General features: G+C 50.8%; 1 protein-coding gene and 1 long non-coding RNA gene across 3 annotated transcripts; both read left to right on the top strand.

Annotated features, from left to right (window-relative positions):
* Positions 1–1,840: 1,840 nt before the first annotated feature.
* Positions 1,841–3,444, top strand: LOC129356099 (uncharacterized). The gene is made up of 7 exons (XR_008605349.1): positions 1,841–1,976; positions 2,062–2,112; positions 2,272–2,470; positions 2,544–2,586; positions 2,666–2,791; positions 2,865–2,969; positions 3,107–3,444. It is a non-coding gene; the product is annotated as an uncharacterized LOC129356099 (long non-coding RNA).
* Positions 3,445–3,871: 427 nt separating this feature from the next.
* LOC129356093 (uncharacterized) lies at positions 3,872–6,678 on the top strand. 2 transcript variants are annotated; one of them, XM_055025707.1, is made up of 7 exons: positions 3,872–4,014; positions 4,196–4,352; positions 5,384–5,602; positions 5,809–5,953; positions 6,023–6,221; positions 6,297–6,509; positions 6,581–6,678. In XM_055025707.1, the coding sequence occupies exons 1-6, from the start codon at positions 3,959–3,961 to the stop codon at positions 6,451–6,453; spliced, it is 933 nt and encodes a 310-aa protein (XP_054881682.1). In that variant the 5' UTR covers positions 3,872–3,958; the 3' UTR covers positions 6,454–6,509; positions 6,581–6,678. The 2 variants fall into 2 exon arrangements, with proteins under 2 accessions (XP_054881682.1, XP_054881683.1); XM_055025708.1 differs by having other exon boundaries at positions 6,578–6,664.
* The last annotated feature ends 8,242 nt before the right edge of the window (positions 6,679–14,920 follow it).

Here is a 14,920-nt window from a genome sequence, read left to right as displayed (position 1 = left end):
GTCTTCCTGGTGACGCCGCCCTGCAGTCCCAGTAGAACTGGACTGGAGCCGGGAGAACCTCTGTCCTGGTTCTGCTGCTGTACATGGCCCGGTTCATTCAGCTGTGGTTCTGTCTCTGTTCCTCAAAAATTCTGAAAGTTTAAACTTTCTGAGCATCTTTCTGGATCAGAACCAGATGTGTCACAGAATAATTGTGATGTTTTTTAACTAATAGCTAATAATTAACTGACAGGACAAACTTGGCTCAAATGAAGCAAAATTCAAATGATGAGACATAAACCTAAAGTAACTCGCATTGACGACAAGAAGGATGGGGCTGGTGATCAATAAGGGTTCAATAATGTCTGAATCAGAGATAAAGGGATCGGTATCGCTCACAGGGTCCAGCTCTGTTACAGGAAGGTCAGTCAATCCAGTGTGCAGGTAGGTTTTGCACACCTTAAAATGCCATATTTAATAGTCTTCTATTTTGCATCCAGGTTATTTTTTTCTACGGTCACAACTACTGCTCTCACAAAGCCATAGTTGAACTGGAAGAGGGCGTCTGATTTCCATTTTGTTCTAATACATTTCTTAGTAATTGCCAGAAGGACCTCTGTGGGTTTCTTATCGTGTGTCTTTAGATTGGGGTTTGTGACGTTCCCCAATAAACAATTTGATCTGTCAGAATCGTGATGCCAGGAGACTCAGAGCAGGAAGTCAGGCAACTTCATCCAACTCGGGTCAGCTCAAACAGAACCAGACAGATTTATCTGTCTTCATTTTCACTGAATCTGACCAAAACTGCGAGTGGAACCAGTTAAATCACCCTGGATCATTTTGACCCATGTTTACTGAAACCAGCATCAGTCTGGAGTCAGTGAGTGAACGTGGCTGATGCAGGTTACAGGAACCGGTCTGGGCCCACTCTGAAACCAGTGTGATCCATTACTGGGGCAAACTGGACCGAGCTAAACGCAGATTGGGGTCATTTTCCAATTTAAGCAGAAGTTGAAGCTGAGAAAGGAACTGCACTCTCTCGGTCGACCTGTGGGCGGCAGCATCGCTGTTTCAATGCTGATTATGCATAAGAAGAAACGCGCCGGAGTGGTAATGGAATAAACTCGTAAATAAACTTAAATATTTGACATATTCGTTGGTAGAAGCGGCGTTTTTTCGGACCGGGGGTTAGATAAGGGTGCTAAGTTGTTGTTCACGGTAGAGCGGTGGGTTTAGCGGCTGCATTTTACCTTTAAAGTCGGACGGTTGTCAGTTAGCCTGCGGCTAACGGAGCTGCTAACCTCCTCTGTGTCTCCTGCCGACATGGGCCGCGGACACGGACCCACGAGGGACAGGACTCCACTCGGACCTCCAGGCGAAGACGTACCTCCTTTCGAGATGGGGCCGCCGGGCTGGGGCCCTCCAACAGAAGGCTGGGGACCACCGCCGCCTGAAGGATGGGGTCCCAGAGGCCCCCCGCCTCCAGAATGGGACCCCAGGGGCCCCCCGCCTCCAGAATGGGGTCGCCCTTATGACTGGGGCCCGAGAGGTCCCCCACCTCCTGACTGGGATCTGAGACTTCCCCCACCTCCTGACTGGGACCCCAGGGGCCCCCCACCTCCTGACTGGGACCCTAGACGCCCTCCTCCTCCAGCTTGGGGCCCCAGAGGCCCCCCACCTCCTGACTGGGACCCCAGAGGCCCCCCTCCTCCAGCTTGGGGCCCATATCCTGATGAGTGGGTGCCTCCCCCAGACTGGCAGCGACCCCCACACTGGAGAGGCTGGGGTCCAGAGCGCCCGGACCCATGGGGCCTGGGGGCCTTGTCACCTGTCCCTCCCTGTCACCTGTCCCACCCCTTCCACCTGCTCTACCCCCGCCCGTTCCTATTGGGATCCCCCCTCCAGACCCTGCGGCCGTCCCGCCGGTCCCTCCTCCGGGCTGCATGCCTCCGTTTGGATTCCCGCCCCCGTTCCCGGCCCCGGTCTGGACCGCGGAGGTGAGGTTCAGAGGGGGACTGGGTCTTACTAATCCGTGGTTCTGGTCAGATCATCAGAACTGATTTGGTTGTTTTCCCTGTTCAGCCTGTGGTGGAGGAGCCGATGCCCAACCCGCCGCCTGACCAACCGGAGTGGGTGAGTCTGGTTCCAACCTGGAGCTCAGAACAGCTCACTGATTGGTCCATTCAGCTCTGATCGCAGAACCACTTTAAACTGGTCTCCTATTGGTTGGTTTTTTGGCCTCTGATTGGTCGACGACCAGCTTCCTGTTTAGTCTTTTCTTCTCTCCTCCAGATCAAGGCTCTTATTTCTGCTCCACCTGGTGACTCAACTTCAGCCGAGACTAAAAAAGACTCTGAAGCTCCTGCCGTCACCAAAGCCGCGCCCCTGACCCCCCCCCGGCTGCCGCCCCCACACCTCCTGCCGCCCCGAAGCCTGAGCCCAGGTACACGGCCAAGGCGCTGGGGCTGCTAGGAAAGCGGACCTTCGAGAGGTGAGTGGGTTCCGGTGTGGACGTCCTCCAGGTGTTGGAGCCAGGTGTTTAATCTGAGCGTCTCTGTGTCCAGGCCTCCACCCGGTAGATCCACAGGGATCATCTCCTTCGTCGGGGTGAGGCTTCCGTACTGCCAGCCTCTGAGGTCCGACGGGCCCAGCTAGAACCCGTCAGTAACGATGTTCCTGTTCGCAGCCAACGTTCGGCTCCATCGAGAGGGAAGACCTGGAGAAGTTCCAGTTCAGCTTTGATGTCTTCTTTGGAAACCCCAATGCCCTGACGCCCGGCGTCCGGGTCCATTTCACGGCCTGCAAGGAGAAGGTGAGTGTGTGGCGGTTCTCCCCGTGCTCCGGTCAGAACCGCCGTCTGAAACTGTCTCTGCTTCCCTGGACAGAACCGGGCTGTGGCCACGGATGTGAAAGTGGCTCCAGGGGGAACGGAGAACGTGGACCCGGAGATCTACGAGGCCGTGGTCAGCCAGGCCATCGAGGAGCCGCAGGTCAGTGAGGAGGAGGAGGAGGAGCCGCAGCTCTTCCTCGCTCCGGTTTCCTCTCCAGTAGAAGGTGATTCTGGTCCAGGGAGTCCAGACCAGTTTACTTTCACTCAGACCTTCGTTTTTCTGCTGTCTTGACCAAGGAGCCGAAGCCCATCATGCATTGCTGCGGACAGCGATAGTGGGTCGGTTCTGGTTCCTTTCTGGCGGCCATGTTGAGCAGTACTGCCAGTGAAACTACAAATCTCAAGATGCATCAATCTTCAGTAACCTGGTGATCCAGGGCTGGGGGTGGTGTGATGTCATCAGAGTGAGCTGATGACATCACACTTAGACTCAGCTGGTAGTGGGTTGTATGTCGTTGCTGAGGCAACAGTGGTGAACTCCCTCAACTAGTCTGCTAACAGCTCAGCATCTTGATACGGCTCTGCTCACCCAAAGCCTTTGCTTTTGCTGCTCCTCTTTAAATCTCTGTCTGACCGTCTAGTCAGAGACTCGCTCATAGGCCAAAGAACACGGTTTGTGTGGTGAATCGAGGCCTTTGGGTCTAGAAGACGCAGAGACCGTCTGCAGGCCAGACGGTCTCTGCGTCTTAAGCTCTGGTCGGTGTCCCCGCAGCCCGGCGACCGGCAGTACCCCGGCCAGGTGCACGTGACTCTGGGCATGGTGCGGACCAACCTGCCGTTTGAGAGGAAGGACAGTTCGGTGACGCTGCTGAAGGACGATCAGGTGCTCATCAACGTTCTGACCGACATCGTCACGGAGAAACGGCGAGCCACCAACATCAGACCCAAGATCCCCGCCACCTTCGGCTCCACCAGGGAGACCAGGGAGAAGGTGAGGAGGCGCCGCCCAGAAACCCCACCTGCTGCCGAGCTTCTGCTTGATGGTGTTTGTCCTGCAGGGCGTCATTATCAGTCTGAAGGAAAACGAAGGCGTCATTCAGTCAGAAGAACACGGGGAGCTTCAGTTCGAGACCAGAGAGAACTTGAGTGATGTGGACTTCACCAAGGAGGACATCAACGAGGAGGTGGAGTTCACTGTCCTGGCGGTACGCTTCTTTGCTTCCCCAGCAGCTCTTGGTGCTGAACTCATGATTGAGAGGCGGTTTTTTTGTGTTGGACTGTGTTGTGACGTTTCTGTGTCTCTGGGTCAGCTGAGAGGGGGGAAGCGGGGCGTCAGGATCAAACGAGTCAAAGAGCCCTCCTCCTGACGCTCTGTGGTGCTTCTAGCTCCGCCCCCGAGGAACTGGAGAGACCCAATGGAGAGAAGGTCTCTGTGGGCCCCAACCAGACAATGTCCAAGTCCGCGGAGGAGTTGGAGCCTCACATGGTGCTGGACTCTGAGCTCTACGAGGGCATCGTCAGCCAGACCATCATCGAGCCCAAGGTAGGCTCTGTCCATCCCAGCTGGCGACAGCTTGCTTGGTTCCCTTACGGGTTTAGGTTCTTGAAGAAGGTGAACCACAGTGTCTCTTTTCCACTGGACGCTGCAGTCCACACTGCAACGCCAGTTGGACTCTCACTGGGCAGGCGGCTAAACCCAAACCATAGCGTCAAAACAAACCTGAGACTAGCAGTGATGTTCTTCTGGGCGAGGTGACACCAGACCGTACTGCTGCGCTACGGGTCGGCTGTTTGGTCCACTTTGACCAACCAGCGCCAGTACGAGTCGGCGCCGGCTTCAGACGAGATTAACAGGGGGGCATCTGCTTTTTTGGGGGGAGCTAAATGAATCCATGTCGCAACTACAATATGAAAAAGTTATCAAGTCAATGTAACAACTACTGTCCACTTTTGAACATGGACGTAGGCAGGTGTAAACCCAGCTTGCGTCTTAGTGCTCATGTTGCGTTTAAAGGCGGCTTGGAAAAGCAGGTTAGGACATGTTAACAACAGATTAAACAGTTTTTAATGCTGAAAAAAAAGTGAGAAAAGGCCCTGATATTGGAAGTGCGGAATGCTGTATCAAACCAATATAGGAATAATGGAGAGACGACCACTTTAAGGTAAAACAACACACGACTTCCACTCCAGGGGAACCGCTGACTCTGTGGGTGGGCAATGGGCCCCCTTAGCCCCCCACGCCACCGGGCCTGTGGGGAAAATCTAGGCATTGGGTGTTAAGGGATGTTGGTGGGTGAAGATGCTAACTGTAGATAGCTGGTCATTAGAAGACTCCATCTGATGTTTCGAAAAAAGTTCTAATAGTAAAGATGGACAGCAAGAGCTAATGCTATAGCTACATTGGTGCCAGATGATCAGAACTGCAAGCACAGAAAGAATGAGGCTAAATGACGAGCGATAAGAAGCCGACTCTCTGGCGTCAGCATTTCCTCATCCTTTTTTCAGAATATCACCTGATGCTGGACCGTTAGTCTCCTGCATTTCTGGGTATTCTCTTCATATTCCCCCCTACAGGAGGACGTTCCTGGATATCCGGGTCAGATCGTCGCCAACATCGGTCCGCTCAGGACCAACGTGACCTTTGACCACCGGGACTGTTCGGTGACTCTGCTGAAGAACGACCACGTCCTGATCAACCTGCTGATCAACACCTTGACCAACAAGAGGCGGGCCGCCAACATCCGGCCCAAAATCCCCTTCACCTTCCGCTACACCAAGGAGATCCGCGAGCAGGTACCGGCCGGAGTCCGACGGGACCCTTCCGCTGGAACCGGTACTGAACTGGTTCCACTGCTAAACAGTTAGCTACATGAACTTTGACCCTTCACAGAATAAAATAGGGGGTTCATTAGAACCAGTCCTCAGCCGAAGCAGATTTTAAAGTGAACACACCCTCCAGGTTCTGAGCCCGGTCCTAAAGCGGATTCGTCCTGTTCCAGGGAACCATCGCCTCGCTTGGTGACCAGGAGGGGGTCGTCAGCTCCACCAAGCACGGCGACTTGCCCTTTGACCTCTGCGAAAACTTCAGCGATGCAGAGTTCGATTCTGACGACGTGGGGAAAGACGGAGTTCACAGTGACAACGGTGAGAGGAGACCGAACCGACCCGGTTCTGTCCGCCAGCAGAAGCTGACCCGTCGTTCTGTCCCTGCAGGACAAAGCCGCGGTCAGAGCGATCTCCGGCTAAGGAGGATGAGGAGGAGCAAGGCGGCCGAAGATAAGATCCTGCAGGAGCAGAAAGCCCGCGAGCTGGAGGAGCGCCAGAGGAGGGAGGAGGAGCGCAGGAGGAGGAGGAGGCGGAGAGGAGGAGGAAGGAGGAGGCGGCCGCTGCTCTGGCAGCAGCCAAAGACAAGGTGAGCTGGAGCAGCAGGTGGCGCTGTGGGGCCAGTACCTGCGTTAACTGAGCTAACTGGGCTGCTGGTCTGCAGTGGACTCCGTTCGGCTTCAGGTACAGAGTCACTGACTCCATGCTGGAGGTCAGCAGGGAGCGCTTCCAGGGCACCGTGCTCAAAGCCATCTGCAGGAGCCCTCCCAAGGAAGAGCAGGAGGAGGCCAAGCAGGAGGCGCTGCAGGAGGCAGATGTGAAGGAGGAGGAGGTGACGGCGAAGGAGACGGTGCAGGAAGAGAAAGGAGGCACTGAGGTGGAAGGTGGAGCAGCTGTGAAGGTTTTGGTTGGAGTTCTGGAAACTGAGCGTCCCGTTTCTGTCAGCAGGTCAAGCAGGAGGAAACGGAGGACGGCGACCAGCAGGAGGCGACGCGCCTCACTGGGAGGAAGGAGATGAAGCAGGAGGAGGAGGAGCAGCAGATCGGGGCCCCCAACCCGCCCGCCCCTGAGGTGGGTCGGTTGGTGATGACCGTGGACGGCCGGCAGAAGCAACTGACCTTTGGCCCCAATGACCTGCTGACCCTGGCCACCATGCTGGTGGGAGACAAGGTGAGGAGCGGCAGTCTCAAGACTCTGAGCGGCGGCCGGAGGAGTAATGGCTTGCTTCCTCCTACAGGTCCGCTTCAGCCTGGCCACACACCGCCTCACCAAGGAGGAGCGCGCCACCTTCATTGAGATCCTCCCGACTCCTTCGAGGAGTCCACGGAGCAGCGGACGCACGTGAGGCCCCCGGTCCTCGTGGAGGCACACCGCCCGTCCTCCCGGAGGCCCGTCTGACGCCTCGCTTCTCTCTTCAGGGGATTGTGATCGAGTTTTCCGAGGACTCTGGACTCATCAAGTGTTCAGAGAACCCTCAGCTGTTCTTCAAAATGTCCGAGGTGGTGGAGAAGAAGAAGCTGGAGCTGAACGAGAAGGTGGAGTTCAGCGTCGTCCCGGTCAGTCCTGCTACTACGTTCGGCTGGCTTTCAGTCCACAGTGAATGATCCTGAGTTTTTTCTGAAATGTGTCTTGGTGATTATGAAGCATCCGACAGCAGACGGAGGGAAACAGGCCATCAGGATCAAACGCTTCACGGAGAAAGTTTTCCTCCCGGTTCGCAAACTGAGCGGCGTCGGAGCAACCAAAGGGAAGGTGAGCTCCTCTGCATTGTTTGCGATTAGCAGAGATCGGTTTTCTCCTCCAACGCTAATCTTCCTGTGGTTTTGTAGATGACCATCAAGTTTGGCAAAACCCCCAGACGCCACTGAGTGAGTAAATGTCCACTATTCTTCGGATCTTCTCATAATGCGGTTTAATCTGCAAACTATGGGATCAGACACGAAATCTCTGAGTTCAGAAATGTCATTTTGATTAAGAGCATTGCCAGCAAGCCCGTGTTTTTCAGAGTGAGCAGTAAAAAAGTGGAACTATAAGAAATTGCCCTTAACTTCAGGCACGTCAAGTTGTAAAGATTTGACCACACTGTTTTGTTCTCATTGATATACCTAAAGACATACTTATCATATGATTTTTGGTCAACAGAAAGAGGAATATAATTGTTTTTTAATTCTGTTTTCCAATACAAACGTTGCCTACCATTGAACAATAAACATTCGGGATAAAATACTGTGATTAAATTAGCAGTTAGTGCAAAGGTTAAGATCAGAACTGGTAGTTGAGAATTAGTTGACTTATGAGGAAACCCCAACCCTGTTTGATCTCTGCTAACGTTTCAGAAACCAGAAACCCGAGTCAGACAAACAAAAGGCCGTGTTTAAAACGATAAAGAAGGACACCAGCGTCTCCCGCCACAAGTACCGTCGCAGCCGGAGCAAGGAGAGGAGCAAAAGTCGGAGTCCGTCCAGAGATCCGTTTGGCCGCGTGGCAAAAAAGAGACGCAGCGCGAGCATTGACCGAGAACACAGCAGCAGGTACAGACGAAGCAGAGAGAGGTCAAGCAGGCGCAGCCGGAGTCGCAGCAGAAGTCGCAGCAGAAGTCGCAGCAGAAGCCGCAGCAGAAGCCGCAGCAGAAGCCGCAGCAGAGAGAAAAGCTCCAGGAAGAGGAGCAGGTCCAGCAAAGAGCGCGAGGAAAGCCACCGCAGAAGGCCGAGCCCACCGCCACGGCGAGGCATGGTGGTAGACACTGAGCTGGCGAGAAAGAAACGAGAGCTGGAGGAGCTTAACGAGATGATCGCCTATAAGAAGTCTCTGGTTGACCCCAGGGGCTGGAGCCTGGAGGCAGGACCTGCATCGACTATGACCATGGCAGGATCAGTATGCCTCGCTCAATTCTCAAGAAGCGCCCAGAAGAACCAGATTACATCCGGCCTCCCTATGATGACCCTTACTATGACCGTCCGTACGGTCCGTTCCCAGGCCGCCGCTACGGCGAGACCTACGGCAACCCGTACCCTCACCCGTATGCAGACCGGCCGTACGACAGCCATCTCTATGGCGACCCTCCCTACGGCGGAGCCCCTTCTTCCAGCCAGCGCTACACTGATCGGTATGACGTGTACAATGAGCATTATGACAGTCACTTCTACGACCCCAAGTACAGGGAACGCGCCTACGATCCTTACCCACCATTAAAACAAAGTAGGTCTCCAGAACCTCGTGGCTCTTCCCCACATTCTCCACCTAGCCAAGATGCTAACGTCTGTGCTAAACCCATGACTCACTCAGTCTCCACTTTCAGACCTCCGTCTCCCATCGACTCTCCTCCAAGAACACTGTCTCCCAATCGAAAGTTCACAACTCCCCCGCAGTCCCCGCTGGCTCAGAAACCCCCTCTGCACCGATTTCTTGACATGCTTAACAAGAAGACTGTTGCTGAGAAGACCTCGGAACCCTTGGATGTTACAGATGACCTCCTGCCTCACGAGCGAGCCCTTCAGGATGGCAAAGGCTTCTCTCGAATTGTAGGTCTGGCTCAAGAGCGGCCCAGCAGCAGTCTGGTCCATGAAGTGGAGATAAAGCAGCCAAACTCCAAACAACCCTCAGTAGAGAAAACAGGTGATGGCCAGAAACCAGAACCCTACGATAAGATACAAAGTCTACTGCGGTCAATTGGGCTCAAGCTGAGCTCTGGAGAGGTTTCTAAACTGGCCAATAAAGCTCAGGAGAAAACCTTGAGCTTCAAGTCGTCATCATCAATGGAAAGAGAGACGTTTCCTAAGGAGGAATTGCGGAGCGGCAGGACTGGTTCTGTGGATCATATCCACTCTCCCTCCCCTGCCAGATCTTCCAGTACTGAACCGCTCAGCAACCCGAAGTCGGCCATTCCAGAGTATGAGAAATTCTTTGACCAAGATGAGTTTGAAGAGCAAAAGAAGGCGCAACATCTGCAGAGCCATACCAAGACAACAGGGAGCGCACCATCCACCGTCTCCTCTCCAAAACCACCTCCAGGGCCGCCTCCTGCCCACTACCGGCACCCAACCCCCCCACTCAACTGGCCTCTTGGTATCACTAGCACATCCCACGACCCTGAAGCCCCACCTGCAGCCACCCACCCCCACCCCAGGCTGCTGCGTCCCCCAGGCCCCCCACCAGGACCTCCTCCACGGCGCCAGGCACAGCACCCTCCTGGTCCGCCTCCTGGGCCTCCGCCCCAGCGCCCGGCCGGAATCCCTCCTTTCACGACAGGCTCCACTCATACGGTTCTTCCGTTCATTGGCCTAGCCAGTCCCGCTTCGGCCGCCAGTGGGGCCACCTCCTTACAGCCCGCACTCACTCCTACTGTGACACCAGTAACCTCAAGTCCTTCAAGCTGCGACCAGTCGCCTATGTCTACCACAGTGGTGCGCTGCTTGAACCTGATTGAGACTGTGAAGTCTCTGAGCATCCCGCCGCCAGTCAAACCTGTTAAATCTGTCCAGTTCAGCTTACCCTCAGTGTCGTTCAGCAGCTCGCCGCCCTCACTGGAGACGGACGACATCAAGGCCAAGCAGAAGGAGAAGGTAAGATCAGCAGAGCCCTTGTTGACACGCTCAAGCCCAGGTTAGCCTGTAAAACACTGTAAAGAAACAGCATCTGTCTTTACAAGTGACCTAGGTTTCTAGGAAGATGCTGTTCTTGGCTTGGTAGATTGCTAAAGATGTGGTGCTTGTGTCACAGCTGGATTTGTATAATCAGAGGCTTCTGGAGAAGAGGGAACAGGAGTACAAAGAGAGGCTTACCCTCAGGAGACAAGGAGAGAGGAACAAAGAGGGTCCGCCGGTCCCGGCAGGTATATCTTCATTAATTGCAGATGTGTTTAACTAGCAAGGAATCATGTAATAGTTTATGTTTACTGTCCACCTCAGACAATACCTGCATGCTGTGTTCGGTGCTGCCATCTTTTATTCAACCAAACTTTTTGCTGTTTCCTGAAGTCTTCGGTCATCCAGGTTCTTCCAAGAAGGTCCAATGTAGCAGATACGTCTGTCTTCAGACATGCTCAAGTCATTCACAAGAGGTCAAGTTTAGATACCCTTCATTGGGTTAGTTTATGTAAACATGACTTTAGCAAGGACCAAGTCAAGAAACTAGATTATTTCAGACATGCCCACATTACCTAAACATGTCCGTTAGCACGATTCTACCGCAGCAATAGAATTTTTACATTTAAGGGCATGTGGTTGTTTTCCACTTATGAGAGGCCAAGAGATTTTTGCATGCATGTAAAGCTCAGCATGACTTCAGTGTCTGGAACATGAGCAAAGCGTCAGTTCAAGCTCATGGAGCCACAAACCAGTGGCTAAGACGATGGTCAGCAAGTCGTTAGCTGGATCTAATGCATCATCTCTTTGAGCAATCATAGAAGAAGCCGACTGCGAGCTCAACTCTGCAAAAAAAGCGTTTTCTTCCTCTGCTCCTGATGACCCACTGGTTTATAAGGAAGGAATTGGACTTGACTTCAGATTCATTTTTGATAGAAATTCGGAGATCCAGTGTGTTGGGAGTAAAACCTGGTTCCAGTTACCCCAACTTTAAAACTGACAGTCTTGAAGTGGGCTATAGAAACTTAATTTACCTAACCCTAACCCATTGAAATATTTTAAGGTTGAATTATCAAGAAGATGCTAACATTAGCTGAGTCCAGGAGTCGATTCCTCCTGATCTGAACAGGAGCAACCGATGAGGACTGTGTAGATACTTTCATAAACAAATGTTATTCATGGGTTTTAAGTGGCTTGTTAGCATGGCGTAGCAGCTTTCAGAACCAAGCTAATCCAGTAAAGTTGGGACAAAATGTGTGTAGCTAAAACAGCAGTGGCAAACTGATTTATTGGTGTATTGGCTAATAACCCATTAATAAGGAAGATCCTGTAAAAGTTGGGGACCACAGTCTGATTTTCACTGCAGCTGCTGCAGTACATTGCATCCAGCAGTTCCTCCATGCTAGCTTCATCTACCAAAGCACCAGCTGGCTAACTGTAAGGTCGGCAGATGGGCCGCATCAAGCTTGGAAGTCTTCAGTGCCCCAGTGGTGACTGAGTGTAGACACTTCTGATGATCTCCCTGAATTTAATGTTTGATGCGCACCAAGTCAGAAACAAACCTCGGCTTTGACCAGGATCTTCTGCAGAAAAAAAGATCTCGTCGTCATCTTCACACAGCTTTAATCCTGTGGGTCTTCAGCGTTTCGTTGCTCTCTGTAGCACTCTGTGTGCTACCAACTGGGTCATGACGCTTACCTGAGGGAGAATCTTGGAGCGAAATGTGGATGATGTTTTAGGCTGAAGATGTGCTCCGGGACTTGGTGAGGGCAGGATGGCTTTTTGTAGACATGGCTTTATGAGTGCAGGGTTCAGTCAGATAACTAGGGATGCTCACTTAGAGCGAGCTAGTTGTTGGTCTCTTGCTGCTACTTTCTCAACATTGCAGTCAGGCTAAGAGCAGAAAGCTACATCTGAATATTAGCATCACCTGTTAGAGTAATTTATCACTTGCAATTTAGACCTCACTGTCTTTCTGGTAAACATTAGAAGCTAAAGCTAAATCACATTTAGGAAGCACTTAAGTCTGTTTAAATTAAAGAACCTGTTGTATGTTTGGGTCGGATCTGTTCATTCTTAACATAAAAGCCATGTTGATAAAAGCCTCGTGGGTTCCTGCCAGCCCTGGTAGCGGTCCCTGTTCTTCATGTTTTCGCCGGATGTTGCGTTTTGTTCGTGGTGCGTCTTTGAGACAGGTGCTAGTAAAGCCCATCCGGGTAAGTTCACTTCGGTTTTGTTTTCTTCAACCTAAGCTGAAAGAGTCTACCATCCAGCAAGACGTTGCACCAAAGCATCTCTAGTCTTATAAAGCTTATGAACAGTAAGTAAAACCCACCAGACTATTTAGAGTTGTGGTCATGGTAATTTGTTCTGTCTGCTACATTCAATCCAAATTCTGTATCGGTTGGAAAATGCGTAGCTGCTAAAAGCCTTAATTGGTGGAAAAGGCTGAACAAGAGACATGTTCTGCTGTATTCCTCATTTCTAAACGTTTAGTTTCACATTTAGAGTTTTGACCCGCCTTTGTGCCGTAGATATGCAGCCAACAGAACCGTATCGATTTAAGGGTCTTTATGCTTGAAGTATCAGTTAGCTGTAACGTTGAGTAGTTTGACATAAAAGCGTGTAGATTTTCTCCAGGATCTTCTAATCTACAGCTATAACTCTGTTATTGGAATAGAAAGTTTTATCTGAACTGTATTTTTCAAACAGACCATAGTTACCAGAATAAGTCAGGATCTCTGTTCCCGTCGGTTAGTCTGATATCACCTTCACTTCGTTAAACTAACCTTTATTAAAAAGTTTTTCCTAACTTTGTGACTATAAGTCTGCAACTTTTCCATGTTGTGCTGAGAATTTGTATTGTTTGCATCCTCAGGTTGAGCATCCACATTCCCAGTTTAGACCAGACTGGTCCAGTATGGAGTTTAGCAACTGAAATGAAAATCTGATAACAGCGATGAACAGAGGCAGCGTTTAAACACAGACCCATCTAATGGTGTCCTATCTTCTCTCTTCATGCTGGTAGACTTTGATAGAGACTGTTTGGTGCAGAAGGCTAACCACAAACTGGAGAAAGAAAAGACATGTCAATGTTTTGGTGGCATGGAGCCAGATGTGTTTTATCCAAACTCAACATCACCGTGTTGAGATCGGCCCTCTGACCTCTTTAGCAGAGGTCTTGGAAAGTTTCCGGTCCCGATGTTTAGTCGGCCGCCCTCTGTGGTCTGGCTGTCTGACCACGGATCGGCCCTCTGAAGTCGCTGGGCCTGAACCGAATGCCGGCTCCTCCACTGCTGCTCTGTTAGACCAGGGTGGGTTTTACATTTCTTGACATGAAGAACTACCTGATTGATGACATTACCCTCAAATCCTCTTTGCTGAATCGATTGAAACCTGGGCGTTTCCTGAACGATAAACATTAAACACCTTTAGGTATAGATCTGAGCTACAGCTTGTTCACTGCACATCCTAGGTCTAAAGTCGTTCTTTTGGGTGATTAGCTAATAGAAGTTCATTTCAGTTCTACAAACAAAGTACTGGACCACGAGCAAACCGTCAGAGCCAGATGAGGAGGAGCACACACACGTTTATTGGCAAAGACACTCGTTGTGCTGAACCTTTAGACGTTAAACGTGATGTTCTTCATGGTTGCTTGACTTTTTGCGTGACACATTTCAACGTCTGAATTTTACCTAAAGGATGTGGAGCCAAACTAGAGACGGCAGGTAAAAGTCTCGCGGTGCTTTTCCGTATTTGCGGGATTATTTGAAGGTTTTATAACTTGATTAAAATGATAAACTTTGCAGAGTGACATTTTCTCTTGACAGTAAAGGTAGGTGACTGTTTTGATTTCTTAAGCTAAAGTAATACTTTTGCTCTAAACTTGAAGCTGTGAAACATTGAAACCTCTTTAATCTCAACACATTCATTACTCACATTTTTTCACTTTAGAAGCTGTAGTATTGATTTAAAACAAAATCTCTTCAGGTAGTGAATATTAGTTATATATTTGTACGAGCTAGTGAGTTTTACCCTGTAGAAACGGATCAGGAGAAAAGAGAGTCAAGAGTTTGGACAGGAAACCCTGCAGGTTTTCTCGGTTTCCTGAACTCAAGACATCAGATCAAAACGATCGGTCAGTTTTTCTGGACTCTGCAGAAGTTGATGCCATGATGGAGCAGGGATGGGCAGTTGCATAGAATAATTTTGACTGTTGCATAAATTTTGATTTATTTTAGTTTATGACCAACTCATCAATCTGTTTGCTAACCTGAAAACTAAAAAGTATTGTTTTAGTTTTCTGTTTTTTCTGTTGCTTGTGGAGCTTCAACTGCAGTAACATTCAGTCGCAGCCAGAAACATTGCAAAGCGTTTTAAATACAGTATAAATGCCAAAACATCAGGGCCTCAGGTATCAGTTTCACACTAAAACTCGGCGTAGGACAAATTTAGAAACTCCAGCTGTATGAAGCTGTGCTGCGATCCGCAATCGCCTCCACAAATGCATATTGATCTAAATTAGTACCTGGAAACACCTGGAAGTACCTGGAAGTACCTGGAAGTCTGCCGCCGTGTGAAGCTGTAACCATGGCAACATGGCGGTTGCCATGGTATTTATAATAATAATAAAACAGTTTATTATCAGGGCATGTAGGGTCACCTTACAAAAATAAAAGTACATTTAAAGACATAAAAACTCCAA

This window comes from Poeciliopsis prolifica, unplaced genomic scaffold (genome assembly GCF_027474105.1).
Source record: "Poeciliopsis prolifica strain line A6 unplaced genomic scaffold, Auburn_PproV2 SCAFFOLD156, whole genome shotgun sequence".
Lineage (NCBI taxonomy): Eukaryota > Metazoa > Chordata > Actinopteri > Cyprinodontiformes > Poeciliidae > Poeciliopsis > Poeciliopsis prolifica.
Note: the sequence above shows the minus strand (reverse complement) of the source record. Positions and strands in the feature narration are given on the sequence as shown.

Coding starts and splice junctions, on each gene's coding strand:
- LOC129356093 (XM_055025707.1), top strand. CDS start 3,959: ATGTGGACTTCACCAAGGAGGACATCAACGAGGAGGTGGAGTTCACTG. Junction 4,015..4,195: donor TGGAGTTCACTGTCCTGGCG/GTACGCTTCTTT, acceptor TGGTGCTTCTAG/CTCCGCCCCCGAGGAACTGG. Junction 4,353..5,383: donor AGACCATCATCGAGCCCAAG/GTAGGCTCTGTC, acceptor TCCCCCCTACAG/GAGGACGTTCCTGGATATCC.